At 33.5% G+C, this 17,293-nt stretch overlaps 1 protein-coding gene across 1 annotated transcript; it reads right to left on the bottom strand.

Annotated features, from left to right (window-relative positions):
* Positions 1–12,441: 12,441 nt before the first annotated feature.
* LOC118050804 (ferredoxin--nitrite reductase, chloroplastic) lies at positions 12,442–15,614 on the bottom strand. Its single transcript, XM_035061279.2, has 4 exons — positions 15,051–15,614; positions 14,607–14,961; positions 13,737–14,025; positions 12,442–13,627 (listed from the first exon to the last, which is right to left on the bottom strand). Exons 1-4 carry the CDS (start codon positions 15,430–15,432, stop codon positions 12,887–12,889), a joined length of 1,767 nt encoding a protein of 588 aa, XP_034917170.1. The 5' UTR covers positions 15,433–15,614; the 3' UTR covers positions 12,442–12,886.
* Between the last annotated feature and the right edge of the window lie 1,679 nt (positions 15,615–17,293).

Genomic DNA, 17,293 nt, shown 5'->3' with positions numbered 1-17,293 from the left:
AAGTTAACTTTAATTTTTCTTTTTAAATAAGTAGAACTACTAAATCGTTTAATTAATTAAGATCCATACGAGTTGAGAATTAATATACCTTAAATAAATTGGAGGCGGTTGTGCTACCGAGGGGGCGATTTCTTCAAGTGCGTGGTTTCCTCCCGGTTTGGTTTCATGTCATCCTGCACATTTTGCGAGAGGGAATAGAAATCTCTTTGCATTCACGAGAGTAGCCTTGTCCAGATTAATCTTCAATCATGTTATCGATCGCACAGCTTAAAGTTGATAATAATGCACCATATTATATATATAAAAAAACAAAACATGGTGAAAACCTGGCGATTTTCTGCCTCTTGCACTCTCTTTCATTGAAAGGTCCGTTGGCATATTAGAAATAAATCGAATTTCAAAATTCAAATCAATCAATCCATGCATTATCCAAAGAAGATACATAGAATCATCACGCTGGGCCAGGCCAACTACCATGTATATCCATGCTAGCTATCATGGCAATGTTTCCGGTCGAACATTATTGGACCTAGAGGAGGATCACTAGGTGACCTCTAAACAGGCAAGCTTGAATCTTTTGTTAGATATTTCTGCAGAGAAAGCCATCGAAGTGCGGAATCAGTGAGCCATCCCTCTCATATACATGATTCTTAGGCTCATGGGGTTGGCTAAGCCTACAACCTAAAATGGATGAAGCACCGGTGCTTTTCCACACATGACTATGCGTGGCCTACCATTTGCTATAATCCTTCCAAACAGTTGCCAAATCATGCAAGAAAAAAGGCCCCTATCTAATCTACTCAAGTCAGGCTACAACTATCCACTGAACGTATCAAACTTGTGACAAGACGTCTTCTAGTGAGCATCCATCGAAGGAGAAACACAATCTAGCGTCTTGCTTCCCGATCCCAAATAATATACAGCTAGCCGCATGGTGTCTCGACAGCGTTTTATAGATGAGAAGTGGCAGGTTGTCTGTCCTGATCAATACAAAATGACACGTACAATGGGCAGTACGTGGACTTTTCTGCTGAAGTTGTATTCTAGCTACTCCATAATGGTAATTAAAATTAATATGATGCTTTTATTGCTAAACATTGCTTGAAATGTTGTCTAGCATGTAGCGACATTTTATATAGCTGTCAAACAATTGTCAATGCAATTCATTTTTATCAGTATGAATATCCTAAACCATTTGAAAGTGTTGTCGCTTAATTCTTAGGCATATAATTTCCAGAATTCCTTACAGAGATCGTCAGAAATGGTTCAAATATAAAGATAAAGCATTCTTCAGCAAGAATTTCTAAGATGGCATGCAAGAGAAAGGCCATTAATTACCTTGTCACTATCTCCATTCCCCAAAGAAAACAAATACTGAGGTCACAAACGCTGTGCCCTAATTGTTTTGTGGCATTGCATGGATGGAAGAAAGCTTCAAACTTCTCGGTGATCTCTAAGAGATTCTCGATAGTCAAGTCAACTGAACGTGTATGCATCCAGTACACAATTATGAAATTCTATACATTGCATTTACCCAGTTCAATTTTGTATGGGGGGGGCCTCCCTCTCTTCTTCGTATTTTTTTTACAAAAGGATTGTAAAAAAAAAAAAAAAAAGGAAACTGGAATTTATAGGGACAGCACAATATCAAAATGAAAGAAAAAAGGATGGTTGGAGGTGGAATCAAAATCAAAGCAAATCTTTTGGAATTATCCCACAAAACAAACAATAGTAGGTTTGTTCCCAGATGCCCAGGATGATGCTCAAATCCACCTACATATAGCCCGAGGAGGAGGCCTATAAGCCACAAAGCTGACCATTTGATTCCGTTTTTGGAACATACGGCGGAGTGTGGTTGTGGTCTTAGAACACTGAAAATACTGATATTGATCCTCAGCCAATCAGCGCAAGCATACTGTTGCTCTCGTGGATATACTCCAAACCTTGTTGTAATATTTCATAAAAACACTCTAGTTCGAATACACATTTTCAGTAAAATCATCATTTTTTCATTATTAAATTGACTTGTTGATTAATCTAAGATTTTTTAAATATTAGCTATAATAGAATGCAATGAGTTGATTCCATATGTCACTATTTTTGTTAGCATAGTTAAAAAAATTCCTTAAAGTAAAACAATGAAAAACATATTTGGGATATAACATAGTTTCATGAGTTGCAAATGAAAACTGCGACACACAAGACGCAAATGTCATCTGCAACTTTTATTTCGTATTTGTCATCGGCAACTTCATTTAAAATTTATACCCAAAGACCCATTCTTCCCCTCTCTCTCCTTTCATTCTCTCACTCTCCCCCTATCCCTCGATCGCAAAACACATCCACAACAACAAAAGATCACCTTATCCATTTTTCAGCCAAATCAGCCACCACCGATCACCATCCACATTCTACATTTAAAGGTATGCTGAAGGTGTCACCTCTATCAATTTGAAGTAATTTATGCTATGAAATAATAAATGATTTTGGATTGTTGATTTTGCATTAACAAAATTATTTTAGAAGAGTTAGTGTTAATTTAGGTTAAATTATGGATTATACATAATTACTTATAGAATAATACTATTAGCTATAAAATACATGAATTTGATTGATAATTTTGTTATGGTAGCGAAATTTGATGAATATAAGTGTTCATCGATTAATTTGATGAATTTAGGTTTTAGCCGATTATATTACAGTTATGATTTTGTTGATAAATTATGCACTTTGATTAACCTCAAGTTATTAATAAATTAGAATTGTGTTTTGTTGTTTTGTTTGATAGAATTTCTAGTAATTTTGGAATATTATGCTTCCATGGTGGTATCATTGTCAATACCGACAATGATATCACTTATAACGGAGGAAGCCATGAATTTCTAGCTGCTATATTAGACATGTTCCTTACCAAGTTATCTAGAATGTTATGTAATCGACTTGGCTTGTTATGTTTGAAATAGAAATTGAAATTACTTAGAAGATATTGCAAATCGGGGTTAATTAAGCTCGTTATGTTGGTATACCAATTTATAGTGATGGGAGTGTGAATTTAATGTTTGGATTTACAAGGATTAATGAGATTAATATGTTGGAACTCTACTTGAATAGTAGACCTAAACAAGAAAACTCTTCTAATATGGAGTTGACCCGGGTTTCAAGTCACTTCCAGAGAACCACATAGGCATTCAAGCAACTAGTCCATCTAGGTTATGTGGTAATGCAAGTAGACAAATACCCATGTAGAAAATTATTAATATGGAACCTCAGTCAGATATGACATCTGCTCTAAATTGCTATGAAGAATCCAAAACAAGTGGTAGTAAAGATGATCGTCATATTAATAGAGTTGAAATCGAAGAGGAAGATGGGGACAATGAGGATGATGAGTTAATTGAGCTTGTTAATCAATGCATGGCTCCTCTTGCTCCTAAATTTAAGGTTGTGGGTGTTGATTGACCAATACAAATGCAATGAATGAGCTAATAAACATCGGCATTCAGGCTTATCAATTGATGAATTAAAGGTTAGAAAAAAATCCAGAGACAAGTCTGAATGTATTAATACAGTAAAATAGTGGCATATAAAGAATTCATTACAATACAATGTTTATCATTCAACTAAGACTTATGTTTAGTTGTAATGTGTTTACGAACTAGTTTGTAGATGGTATTTACATAGGGGATATCACCAAAGGTCTAATTCATGAGAAATTTCAAAATTAAAAGGACCATACACATATCAGAACCCTATTGTTTTACAATGCTATCATCAGATTGATTCTTATCTAGTTATAAAGCTGATATTGACAATTATGAAGAGGGATTGAAATGCGAGTATTACAATAATTCAAGGTACTATAGAGAAGGGTTATGAGCATGAAGTCTCCTATTAGAAGGCATGGATGGCTAAATAAAAAAAATATTAGAACGGTTATTTGGTCCCCGTGAAAAGTCATTTCAAAACCTACCTAGAATGTTACAGGCCATCAGAATCCAAGAACAATTGTTATGTAGTATCATAAAATGGTTGATGGTAATAAATAAAAACATTTGTGAGAGCATTTTGGGTATTTGGTGCTCCAATTGATGAGTTTCAATATTATCATCCTCTAATTCATATTAACAATACTCATTTTTATGGTAATTACAGGGAAAAGTTGTTGGTTATAGTTGCTTATAGTGCAAATAATGAAGTTTATCCATTGTATTTTGCTATTATCAAAGAAGAGATGATTGATAATTGAAGTTGGTTTTAGATTTGCTTCGTCAATATGTGATTGGCAGTCATACTAGGTTATACATTATATCAGATAGACATACAGCGATTAAGAATTGTTGAAACATGGCATGAATTGTATGACACTTTGTGAGTGACTTCAATACTATGTTAAAAAAAAAAATTGCCTTAAAAAATATGTTGCATGGGATGTGTATAAATCCTTCCAAATAGGATTTTGACATTTTATATGAGGATTTGGTGGAAACTGATGATGCAATCAAAGCATGGATAAAAGTAGAACCTAAATAAAAATAGGCACAGTCATATGATTTGGGTGGTTGTCGTTATGAAAATATGACCACGAGTTTATCAAAAGTTTTTAATAATGTTTTAAAAAAAATATATGTTGCTTGCTTGTATCGATTATAGTGAAGATAATATTTTCAAGTGTAATAAATATTTTGTGGAGTGTAAGGAAAAGGTTGAAGATTTTTGGAGTCGTGATATTTTGTGGCCTTCAAAGATCCTATCTGAAATACTTCTTAATGCGACAACTTCTAAATCACACTTGATATCTCTATTTGATATTAGAAGTGAGATATTTTAGTCTAAGACACCTCCAATAACTGGTGTTACAAGAGAAGTGCGGGAAATGATTAACATTAATGAAGCAACTTATACTTGAGGCAAATGGTAATTGTATCATCAACCATGTTCACACTTAATTGCATGTTGCACTTTATAAAATTTAAATTATGTGCAATTTTTTGATGATTTCTACTCCAACTTGTCAAACAAAAATGCATATAGTCCTTGTTTTCAATCCTTTGTCTGATACATTATTGTGGCCTATGTATACTAGTCCAGATGTATATGGATGTCTTACTAGATGGCGAATGGATAAAGGTTGAAGGAAATCCACTCATTTATATAATAAGATGGAATTTAGAGAGGAGAACTCATTGAATATATGTGGCATATACAGTCAAGGAGGTCATGATAAAAAAAAAATTATGAAACTAAACAACGTAAGTTATTTTTTTTTGTATTTGTTTTAAATTATATAAACTTCAATTATTGTTTTTAATTCAACTATATGGATGTTCAATTGTATTACAAAGGCTAATAATTTGTTATACAGGACCTCGAGGAAGATATGGTTCAAACGTAAAAGGAATTGGTTGGTGATTCATACATCTTATTTAGATATTTGGCATGCTATGAAAGATCATGTTCTTGAGGATCAACATCTGATGATTGATGTAGATACATACATGAAATGGTATATGTACATTACATTACACCTATTTGGTCATGTTTTCTGAGATGTTCACCGATCCAATGAGTTATACACTCCGATATCCAAGATAAAATTGATCAGTATACAATATTTTTTTACATATAACTTTATTAAATACTAGATTCATGTTATTATAGATGATGAAGACTAATTGGTTTTTAATATAAGTAAATAAATTTATTACTCGGTACGAGAGGCTAGAAAAGCAACAATGACTATTTGTGAAAGTGTTGATGGGATGAGATGTATTGTGGCTAACAGTACACTCAATTTATATCATAGTGGACTTCAAGAGGTTGGAGGGGCTGAGCATTTTCAAATGGCATTAGCGAAAAAAGAGATTGTTTAACATGGAAGTGTTAGGGATTTAGTATGTCAATGAGCATTATAGGCCCATTATTAAGTATACAAGGTCCATCCATGAGTATCCTAGGTCCATCAATGAGCTTGGATGATATTGATCTCCCTTACACCTACATTGATATTACAAGCTTGTCCTCAAGTTAAACAAGTTAGAGTGATGCTCTAAACCCGTTCATAATAGATATAAGCCCTTCTACAAGCTATGATGATTATTAGATATAGTTACATGCTATTATATGTTATTAAAATTATGAATGGATGTATTTTTAGTTTAATTTTAATAAAATATTATGTTATGATAATTGTCGATATAATTTTGTTACTTATGATTGAAGATGTTATGTGTTATGTGAATTGTGTTATGTACTGGTGGGAAACTAGTTATTTGAATTGTGCAAATTATAGTTTTTTTTGGGAGTTGATGGAAAAAAAAACTTGCCCTGGGATGAGTATCTTAGTTGTGTCGCAGATAACATCTGCAGCTCGAGTGTGGCAATTGGTATTTGCGACTCTCGAGTGTTTAATGTGCTAACAGAAAATTAGCTATTTGAATGGTGCAAATTGTGGTTTTTTTGGGCATGAAGTTGATGGTAGAAGAAATTGTCTTCGAATGAGTCTTTTAATTGAGTTGCAGATAACATCTGCGACTCAAGTGTGGCAATTGGCATCTGCAACTCTCGAGTTACAAATGAACAATGTGATTATTGAGTCGCATATAGTATTTATGACTCTCGTGTTGTAGATATTATATGTGACTCAATGAAGTGTGTTAAATCTCTAAATATTCTTTCGTCGGTGCTATTGTAATAATTTTTTTTCATTGTGCTAAGTTCCCAAAGTACTCATTTATCGCAACACCACAATATAGACAAAGACAAGTAATGGTTTATTTGAGAGTGTAGTGGTTTTTGTTTTTTAGCACATTTTGATGTGTTGATATATATATAAGCACTTTTAAAAAGTATCATGTACCACAATACCAAACATATATTAATAAGTTAAGTTGTACTTGTTTCGTTGTTTGTATCTGGTTCTTGCCAAACTTTCTCAATTGAAACAATTAGTCATACGGTAGGAATTTTTTTAAAATATCAAAACCAAATAATTCATCCTTACCTTCATTTTAAGGGACCAAAAAGTTCTATTAGAATTATTATTTGAAAAATTATAGTTTTTTACTTTGTTTTAGCTACCCAAACCCTTTTTTAATTAGTAAGATGAAATTTCTAAAGCTATTTTAAAAACTACTTGATAACAAAAATAACATGTCATATAAATGCAAACTTTTGGATTTTTTATTGTTATTTAACATGTTAACATCATGTCTTACCAAAGTCAAATTACAACCTTAGCCACAACAAGAGATACTACCATATCAAATGGACCTTGGAATTTTATTGTTTTTAGAGGGGGAGCTTGACAATGAAATAATTTGGCGTCACTGACATTTGCAATGCTTGTGAGCTAGGACCCTTGCATAGGAACTCTTCCTATCCTTTTTCACAATCATGGTGTATCTCATCCCTTTCACATTTGTTTTTTTAATTATTATACAAAATATTAAATTTGGGTGGCATATAGATGCCACGTGAATGATCATAAGGATATTTCCTTTTTTGTACAGGTCAAATCTTCTAAGTCCTGACAAGTGACTTATTTGATTGGTCATAAAATATCACAATTAAAATATACATTGGATTTTTCAACATTGTTATTGCTTTTTATAATTAGTTTGCCAGTCTTGTTTGCTATATGGTGCTAAGAGTCAATGAAGATAATCATATATACGTGATTGTTTTTAGGTTAAGATTATGACATTGTTTAGGGGATTTTTTTAAAATTAGCAAAGTAAGTTAAAAATTTTGGTAGAATAACACCATTTGAAAAAGGACTTGGTGAAATAACACACTTTCACGTTGTTGCACTTCTGAAGCGTGACATTTACTAAATGTCATTATTTCTAAGTGCAACAAGATAGTTTTTGCACTTCAGAATAACAAAATTTAAACATGTTGCTCTTTTGAAGCGCAACAACTTTAGCATGTAGCCTCATTGACAATCTTTTGGCTCAATCAGTCTGCCGGTTGATCCAATTATATAAAATGGTCGATCGTTTTACAGAAAACCATAATATACATATGTTTTATGAGTCAAAATATATATTTTTGTACAACTTGTGGATAAAAAATAAACTTTAATTAAAATATTAAAAAAATTATTGTTCACACAATAATTGTTCTCTGTTTTTCAATATTAATGATATAGTCAGACTGGCGATAAAGCGTGATTGTGGGTAGTCGGGTGTGGATTTGCCATAACTAGATGAGGGTTTATCTCATACAGATTACATGATGACCTAGCAGGTATAGGCCTAAGAGGATGTCTAGTCACGGCAGACTAAAATTATGGCTCAAAATGGCCATAACTTTAGATCGGACCATTGGGTTGCGCTTAAATTTTTACAGGAGTTTTTGAAGGCCGTTTTTCTTATAGTGGCCATGAAATTACTACTATAATCGTTGAGTCTTTGGATTTCAAAAACATCACCTTGAGCCTCAGTTTTGGTAGTTTTGTGATTTTTCTTATTATTTTCAAATTGATCGACCAATTTAACTTACCATAATGAACCGGTCAACTAGATAGTCTTGAATTTAATTGATGTTGTGGTTGTGAACCGCGACATCAATTAAAACTTTGTCATGGTTCCAAACCATGACATTTAATTGATATTACAGTTCAAAACCGCGATATTAAAAATATGTTATTTCACTAAAAAATTTTGTTGTTATGTCAATTTGTCATTTATTTTTATTTTGTATTCTAAGTGCCCAATTTATTCTTGTTTAAGAGTGTAGTTCAACTGTAATTTTTTCAAGTTTTTGAAATTTTTTAAAAAGATTTTAAATTAATAATTTTTAGTGTTTTTTATTACTTTGATATACTGATATTAAAAATATTAAAAAAATATATTATTTTTAATATATTTTCAAGTAAAAAACACTTTAAAAAATACCACAAACATAACCTAAAATGAGAAAATGATGCATAGACTTACAATTTACATCTTTCATCCGCAATGCTATATAATTTAGACACTCAATATATATAGAAAAAAACAAAAATTATATATATATATAGTGGAAGTTGTTATCATTGTAAAGTTTGCATACAACATTGTGGAATATTTTCGAAGCCATCGTTAATTCTCGCTCACCCATTTCATCAAGTGAGGTTTTCAGGTGTTCTATCCCCTAATTCATCTTTTGTTTTAGATAGAGAAAGACACCGATAATAGTTTTATTTTGAAAAAATGTATGTGCAGTCACTGCCATCATGTTTAAGGTCAATGCATCGCGACACAAATCCATGTTGTCGCGGCACAATAATCGTCGGATGGCAACAGATAGCAGACATATAATGGCCACATTTTTAAGCATCATCAACCGGAAGTCTCAAGGCACCGGTCTGTATTTAAGATTAAGCTAAATGTTATGTTTCTCCTGTCTCGAATGCTACCTGTTGCTTGCTTCAGCACTCATCACCATTTTCAACGTTTAACCAGACTTAGAAGGCGGGGTTTAACGAAAAATAAATAAAATACAGGGACCAAATTGACCTTCTTGTGTTAAGATATGTACTTAAACAAAACTGCCGGAGACCGGGACATGACATGTATTAATTTAGACAGCCAGATCCAGCACAGAGAATTTAATGGATGCTGTGTATCATTCCAGAAAATTCCGACCATCAACAAATCAATTAACGAGTCAACTCAATCGATCATTAGCAGAGTTTTTTTCACCTCAGGCCCACATGGGTGATCTGTGGAGGGAGACAAAGAAAACGTGGAAATGCTGGGATGCCACTAGCCAGATTACTGCACAAGTGCTTGCCACGCCATGATTGATTGCTGACACCGATTATATCATCTCGTAGGTGTGTATTTTGTTTATTTTTATATTTTAAAAATATTTTTAAAAAATTAAATGTTTTATATTTTTATTTTAAATTAATAATTTTAATTTTTTATTATTTTAATGCGCTGATATAAAAATAATTATAAAATATTTTAATATATTTTTAAATAAAAAATATTTTAAAAAACAAGTATAATTATATTTTTAAATGGTTACATTTTCAAACTAGTTGAAGTGATTAAAACTATAACTTATTTTAATCATAATTTATTGGAAATTTTTTTTTTAAAAATCTTGATTTAAAAAGAAATTTGGAATAATAAATGTAAAAGTTAATACAATGCCACGTAATATTCCAATACCAGGCAGCACGAGTTTTGAAAGGTCACTTTCTGATAACTTGAGTGGTTCTTCAGATGCACAAAGAGTTTTTCGTTTTTCATAGCTACCATATATAGCTTTTAGACATGCTTTCAGTCTCGTACAAGTAGTTGTTCAGTTCTTATCGCCTCCCTCTGTGCCTGGCATTGAGTTCATATATTATCCATGAAAATATCAAGAAATACCCAATCAAGATGAATTGTGAGTACCTGTCTCCTAATGTTTTGATTGTTTCGCTATAATTTTTTTTTATTTGCTTATATTAGTACTACTCCATGCCTGTGCTATTTCGTTGTCTGGAATAATTTTATTTTTAAATATATAAAAATTAAGAGTGTGGGTTTTGTTTTTTTTTTATTCTTATCAAATCCAAATAAACAGGTTAATTTTAAAATTCTTTGATCTAACTCCTTGCATGACTTTAATTCTCAACCAAATTATACAAAAGTTCACGTGATGTGAATTAGTTGATGTAATTGATTCAAAAAAAATCTAGATAATCAACATAAATATAAATCAATTTATTAAAAAAAAAACTAAGAAGATTTTTTTTTTAACATATTAAGATAAAGCTATATTAATATATGATCACACACGACTCGATTTATAAATTTAATTGGGTTTAAAAATTGAACTGGTCGATTGTGTAAAAAACATTAAAAACTAAATGAAATATTTTAAAATAAATCAACTGTTTCAATTCACAATAATAGTGAGTGTATAATGAAGATGGGAATAGTGAAAACATCACACCTCTTACTTTTATACTTAATTATTTTCAATAAGGTTAAATTAGAGTAGATTTAAGATTAAAATAAAGGGAATTAAGTGTTATTAACAAATTAGAGGTTAAATTTTTTTTTTTAAATACTATAAATCCTTTTCAATTTTGAAACGACCCCTTAAAAAACACAAAAATGAAAATCTAAAATTACAAAAAAAAAAAAATATATATATATATATATATACACACACACATTTCTCGAAGGTATTTTGATGATCATGGAGATAGATGCCATAGCGGCAGCAGAGAAGGGATGGCTGCAAACTTTTACTAAAACCCACTGAATGATTGCTTATTTATTTAATGGGCTTGTTTTAAAACTCAGAAACGGGTTGGTCTCTGGATGAGCATTGAGCTGGGTGCTGAGAGTTCATCAACAGGATTGATGGGCTTAAGTCACCATCTCAGGGGTCCAGAGTTGGCTGGGCTTTAGGCCTTATGCAAAGTCAACCTCTCTAAAATAGGTGACTGCTCCCGCTAAAATAAGTTGGCTAAATTACCCAATATAACCTTGAATTTTCTTTGAAGAAAGCTCTTTTTGTTTATTTTTATTTTGTATTAATGTAGATATTAATTCAACGTGTATTTTGATTAATTTCTTGAGTTCTAAAATTAACAATTATATAAGTTTTTAGTAACTATCATATTAACAATTATAAAGATTTAAACTTGAAATCACAAGACAAATAAATTTTTGATCTTAATCTTTTATCTACGGTTATTTTTTTATTATAGGTGATGGTTTATCAATATGAAAAACCATAGTTTTAAGACTCGGTCCAGTCCAAGACTGGGGTTTCGGATTTTGACCGGGTCACCGAGTCGGCCAGGTAAAATTTTTTTAAAAAATCAAAACGACGTCTTTTTAGTAAGAGAAAAAAAAAGTCAACAGGTTTGCGGTCGGGTCTTAACCGGGTCTTGCCGGGTCATACCAGGTTTTTCCTTCTTTTTTTTTTTTCAACTCAGCCTGGTTCTAACCTAGGTCGGTCGGGTCCCAGGTCGATCTGCCGGGCCAGACCGGGTTTCAAATCAATTAGAAAAACACTTATTTTGGGAAAAAAATGAAATATATATGGAAGAATATAATATGGGCTTGTTAACATCGTCGGCCACCGTCAATAATTAACAGCAGCGCTTCTCCTTCACGCGCCTCCACCATTGACCAGCATCAGCCATGAATATAATATCGGTTTGTTAACATCGTTGGCCACCGTCAATAATTAATTGCAGGAGTTGGCATTCTCTTTTCTGGTTTTCTGAGATAAAGAGCCCCCAAATTACGATGTCTCACTTTGGGATAACCAGAACCAGGCCTATGTTTGAATCAGTTGGAGAAATTGCCAATGGAGCTTCTCAAAGGACGGAATAGTTTTAGGGTTACTCAAATTTCTAGTGAAATTTGCAAATAATTTGGACATGGCAACGCTTTCTTTCCAATATGACCCTTAGGATCTAAGAAAAAACCAGAGAGAAAAGGAGCTCAAGGGAGATAAATAAAACTCCTGAAATACATTTCTTCGGTAGCAAGATTTTCTTGATCCCTATTAGAACACATTCTTGGATAAAAATCAACAAAAGAACAAGAGTTATAAGGGAGTCACACAAAAATCTTCCAAATTTTATTGTTTTTTGATCTCCGAGTGTTTTTAGTTTTGTATACTAGGTTTTATTTTCATACATAAAAGCTCCCACCGGGCTTCGAACCATCATACAAAACCCAAACAATGAAACCAGAGTTGTTGGAAATCATGCTCGTGAGAGCTCAAGAACACAACTCCCTTCCCTTTCCCTTCTCAGGCCTCTATCACCCGTCATAGTCCTGTGAGATCATTTCAGTGCTTCATTTCCGATTCCAAAACCATGCATTAGATCCCCTCCGAATTTGCAATGAAACAAGAATAAACATTTTGATTTAATGAACTAATCATCCATCTCTTCCCTCTCCCTAGGTACAGCTCCGAATTGTTTAACTAAAATGTCCACAACCAAAGGCACCAAGTCCTTGCATGGAACGCTTTTCTTATAAATCTCTCCCAAATGTGAGTCACTCCCAACTCTTCCTCCTACGTACACATCAGCTCCTTCACAGATTTTCCCATTTTCATCTCTTGCCATGCAACCCATGAACCCAATATCGGCAACTTGTACCTGCCCACAGGTATTAGGACAGCCTGTCCAGTGCATTCTCACTGGTTTAGACACCGACACTAACCTCTGCACCTCCTCAGTTACCTTCATGGCCCTAGCCTTTGTTTCAATTATTGCTTGCCCGCAGAACTCTTTGCCAGTGCATGCTACCAACCCTTGCATGAGAAGAGGTGGCTCGGGCGAGAACCTGTCTTTTAATAGAGGTTCTTTAAGTAGGGCTTCAATCTTTGAGTCCTCAATGTTGGGAATTATGATGTTCTGCTCCACAGTGAGTCTGAGCTCGCCAGTGCCGTAAATATCAGCTAAACGAGCTAGCTCATCCATGTCATCTGCTTGGACACGACCAACAGGAATGTGAAGACCTGCATAGCTAAGGCCTTCTTGCTTCTGTGGATGGACACCGAAATAGTCCCTCCTTTCCCATTGCTTTTGAACCAAATCTTCAGAAGATTCTCTCTCTAGCTCTTGACGTGGCATTCTTTTTACTACTTCTGACCTGAATCCTTCAATGCCCTGGATTTATACAGAATCCCCGATTTGATCAGAGAGGTGATCTGTGATTAAAGATAATGAACTTCTAAAAGGGAGTGAACGATGCATTAAAAGATGAATGATTACTCACAAGCTCGTCGATCAGCCACATCATTCTAGTCTTTTGCCTGTTCCCTCTGGTGCCAAGATCTCTGTAGGCCTCTAATACTGCTTTGCAAGCTGGGAGCACATCATCAGCTGAAACCCAAGCATCAAGAGGAACTGCCTCTGCACATCGCTTGGGACTAAAGAATCCACCAACCAGCAAATTGAATCCAAACCGCCCGTCCTTCATAGCAGGCATGTAAGCAAGATCATTGATGTGAGGATGCTCATAAAGATCATGAGAACCCACGACACATACATTCCACTTCCTTGGCCTGCAAAGATAAAGAAAGGTAAGGGTCACTGAAAACAACTCGGCATTTATTGCATTTATGCTACCTAGATTTATATATCGTCTTCTATCTCCTCTGGTTTAGAAAATGTCTCCCCGTGTAAATGACCTATATGGTGCCATAGCATTGTCGATATAGGATTTTAATACTTCATTTCAAATGATTGGACAAATACCCACCAGTGAAGCACAAAACATTATTACCATTTATAGAGCACAAGTGCTTCAGCTCCCATTTCTTCACTTGTTGTATTATTATATGATCCAATAACTAATGAACTTCTTTGCAACTTCCATATGCAAAGCTCTTTACTTGAAACTTTGGCATCAAAATTGAAAATTGATTTGTTTATTAGAAAGCTAGAGAACAATCTGATAATTCCCTCCAGATCATTGGAGATTCTCAATCAATACCCCCCCTCGTTTATTCTAGATTTCGAGCTTCTCCCTAAAGTCACTACAAGGCATTTAAATAAATATGACCAAGTTCAATTCCTTGTGCAATTCGCTCATCATGTCAAGCTCGGACACTTCAAAAAAAAAGTGAGGAAACTGAGAACTTACAAGTTAGTGAACTCAGGATTCCCACGAGAATTGGCAGTGATAAATTGGGACAGCAAGTTGGTATAAGGTCTGGTATCAACAATCTCATCTGGATCAATTCCTGCAAGCGGATTTCCTACAGGGTTTCTCACGTTGTCCATGCCACTCTGCAGGCTTGTCAGATCAACTTCAGCTAGACCCCTTAGTATTTCGGGCACATCAGGCAGCACCACACCACGAATTTGCCAGTTTTGTCTTGTTGTTACATCTGCACAGCCATCTTTCCCATATTTCCTGATCACGCTTGCCAAGTATCTTGTTTGTGCACTTGTTGTTACCCCATTTGGTAGCTTTAGTCTCATCATAAATCTACCATCTGATCATCAAACATCAAAAAACATTTTACAACAAAGGATCTTAATTCGTTGACCTAAATATATTGTAACTTTGCAACCTCAAACTTACATTGGTGCTTCCTTCTGTGAAAGAGACCGAGCCACTTGAGTCTAACATCAATATCATCTTTAGTGCTCTTCTCTTTGTCAATCTCTTCCATCGACAATTTAGCAAGCTCCTCGATCCCATTTTCCATGAAAAGCTTCATTGGCTCTTTCTCTATCTTCACTTTCTCTTGAGGATTAATACCTTGCCTAAACTTCTCTTTCAACACATAGTATCCGTCTTTCTTCTCCACTCTAGGTTCCAACCTCCCTGCATCCACCCCTGTCTCCGCTGGCTGAGCCACTGTGGGAGGTCCAGCAAAGAGTCTTGTTCTTGGTCTTGCAGAGGAGCTTGGAACTGTGTGTGGCAATTGCGGCGTGAGAAAACGAACTGAAAGTGATGACATAATGATGGAAGATAGTTTCTAGAGAAGTGTGGATTTTTGTTAGTGTTGTAGAGAGAAGTAATGGTGGTGAGAAGGAGGAGAGGGGGCATTTTGTAGATGATGTATGGGACCTTAGGAGGAGAGGAGAGGGCTGTTTTTTTCCTGAAGGAGGGGACTCTTGGGAGGTGCCAAGGGTCATCTAATTTGTTTGTTTAGCAGGGGTCGGAACTAAAGAAGATGATAGTTGATTTATTTTTTTTCAAACAAATATGGAGATCATGTTAAGATGCTTAACATGAACATCTGATTGGGCATACTTGGCGGTGGATAATTTTGGAGTCCAAACTACTGAAACTTGTATGCCTTGTGCAAAAGAAAACAAAACTCTATTAAATCTTTCTTCTTTCGTTTTAAATGGGATACCTAAGCCTTGATGAAATTTGAGCTTTGAACATCAATTAGGATGGAGGATGAATTTTTAGATAAAAAGTTGTATTCTTTTTTATGAATTATATCTATGTGTGACAACATATTATTCAATTCTACCTTTTTAACTTTTGTGTTTCTATCTCTATTAGTTGGTGTGAGAACCTAATGATTCTTAGTAATTTTAATTGGAAATCATAAAAAAATATATATCAAAGATTTATGATTCCTGATTGTTAGTTATTAAATAACTATAACCAAAAAAAGATACAGAACAAGTTAGGTTTATGTAAGGGTGGATGAAGAGATTCCCTTCTTAGAAAAAAAGTGTTAAGGAACTAGTATATTATTTTTATTTGCGTTAATTATTGTTATTGAAAATTTTGATAGTATAACTCAAGATAAAGTGACTCACGCAAAGAAATTTTGTTAAAGATTTACGATGAGATAACACTTATAAAAATACTAGAGACCCACCCATGATAGGGGTAGCGCACACATAAGATGTTCGTAAAAGTCAAATGCTGACTAAGATCGAGGATGAATTTTTTTTCGGCCTTAAAAATATAGGAAATGGTTTTAGAAAATTAAATATTTTTCTTAGTTAATTTTATTTTAATTTTTTTTCATTATTATTAGGTTTTTATAGTTTTTTCTATTTGAATGGAATAACTTTTTTAATTTTTTTATTCAGTATTAATAAAGCTTTTTAGTTTTTCAAATATAAAAAATTATAATAACTTTTGATAAATAAAGACTTATAAAATTTGAATATTTTGGATTTCTACTTGTAATAATTATAGTGTTTCTAGTTCTTAAGGGTTTTTAAGGGTTTTCGCTTCTCTAAGCTGTCAAATTATCAATTATTTAATAGTAATGCCTTCTCTTAAGTCATTCCCATCCAAATTAAGTCATTATTCGTATCCAAATAAAGGTAAGATTTTAATTTTCTTCCTTCCAAGTTCATGGGATGCCTCAATAATGTTTGTTTTGCACAAACCTTTGCCTTTAATTACTCAAAAGAATATTAGAATGATGAGAGGTTCGTGGAGTTTGATTTTTCCCGAGATTATTTAGCAATGTAATTGTGATTACTTTTTAAATAATTTTTCATGCTAAAATATATGTCAATGATTTTTTTATTTTTTAAAAATTATTTTTAACATAGCATATCAAAATAATTTTAAAATTAATAAAAAAAATAAAAAATTTTAAATTATTTTTAAAATATTAAAAAAAAAAGCCAATATTTTCACGAGTAAGCACGTCAATTAAGACCCCTTCATCTTAGAGCGACGAAGAATTGGGTGGGCGCTTAACTTTCGAAAAGAGCCAAGAGACAAGCTCGATCCGCCGCCACAGAAAAGTAGTTGAGCAAAACATGTGGCTTTCCTAGACCCTCCTCCGCTCGATTCGCCACAAGCTTGATCTTAGAGCGTGCATTTTTTTTTAAAAA

This window comes from Populus alba, chromosome 4 (assembly GCF_005239225.2).
Source record: "Populus alba chromosome 4, ASM523922v2, whole genome shotgun sequence".
In the NCBI taxonomy this organism is placed as follows: Eukaryota; Viridiplantae; Streptophyta; class Magnoliopsida; order Malpighiales; family Salicaceae; genus Populus; species Populus alba.
Note: the sequence above shows the minus strand (reverse complement) of the source record. Positions and strands in the feature narration are given on the sequence as shown.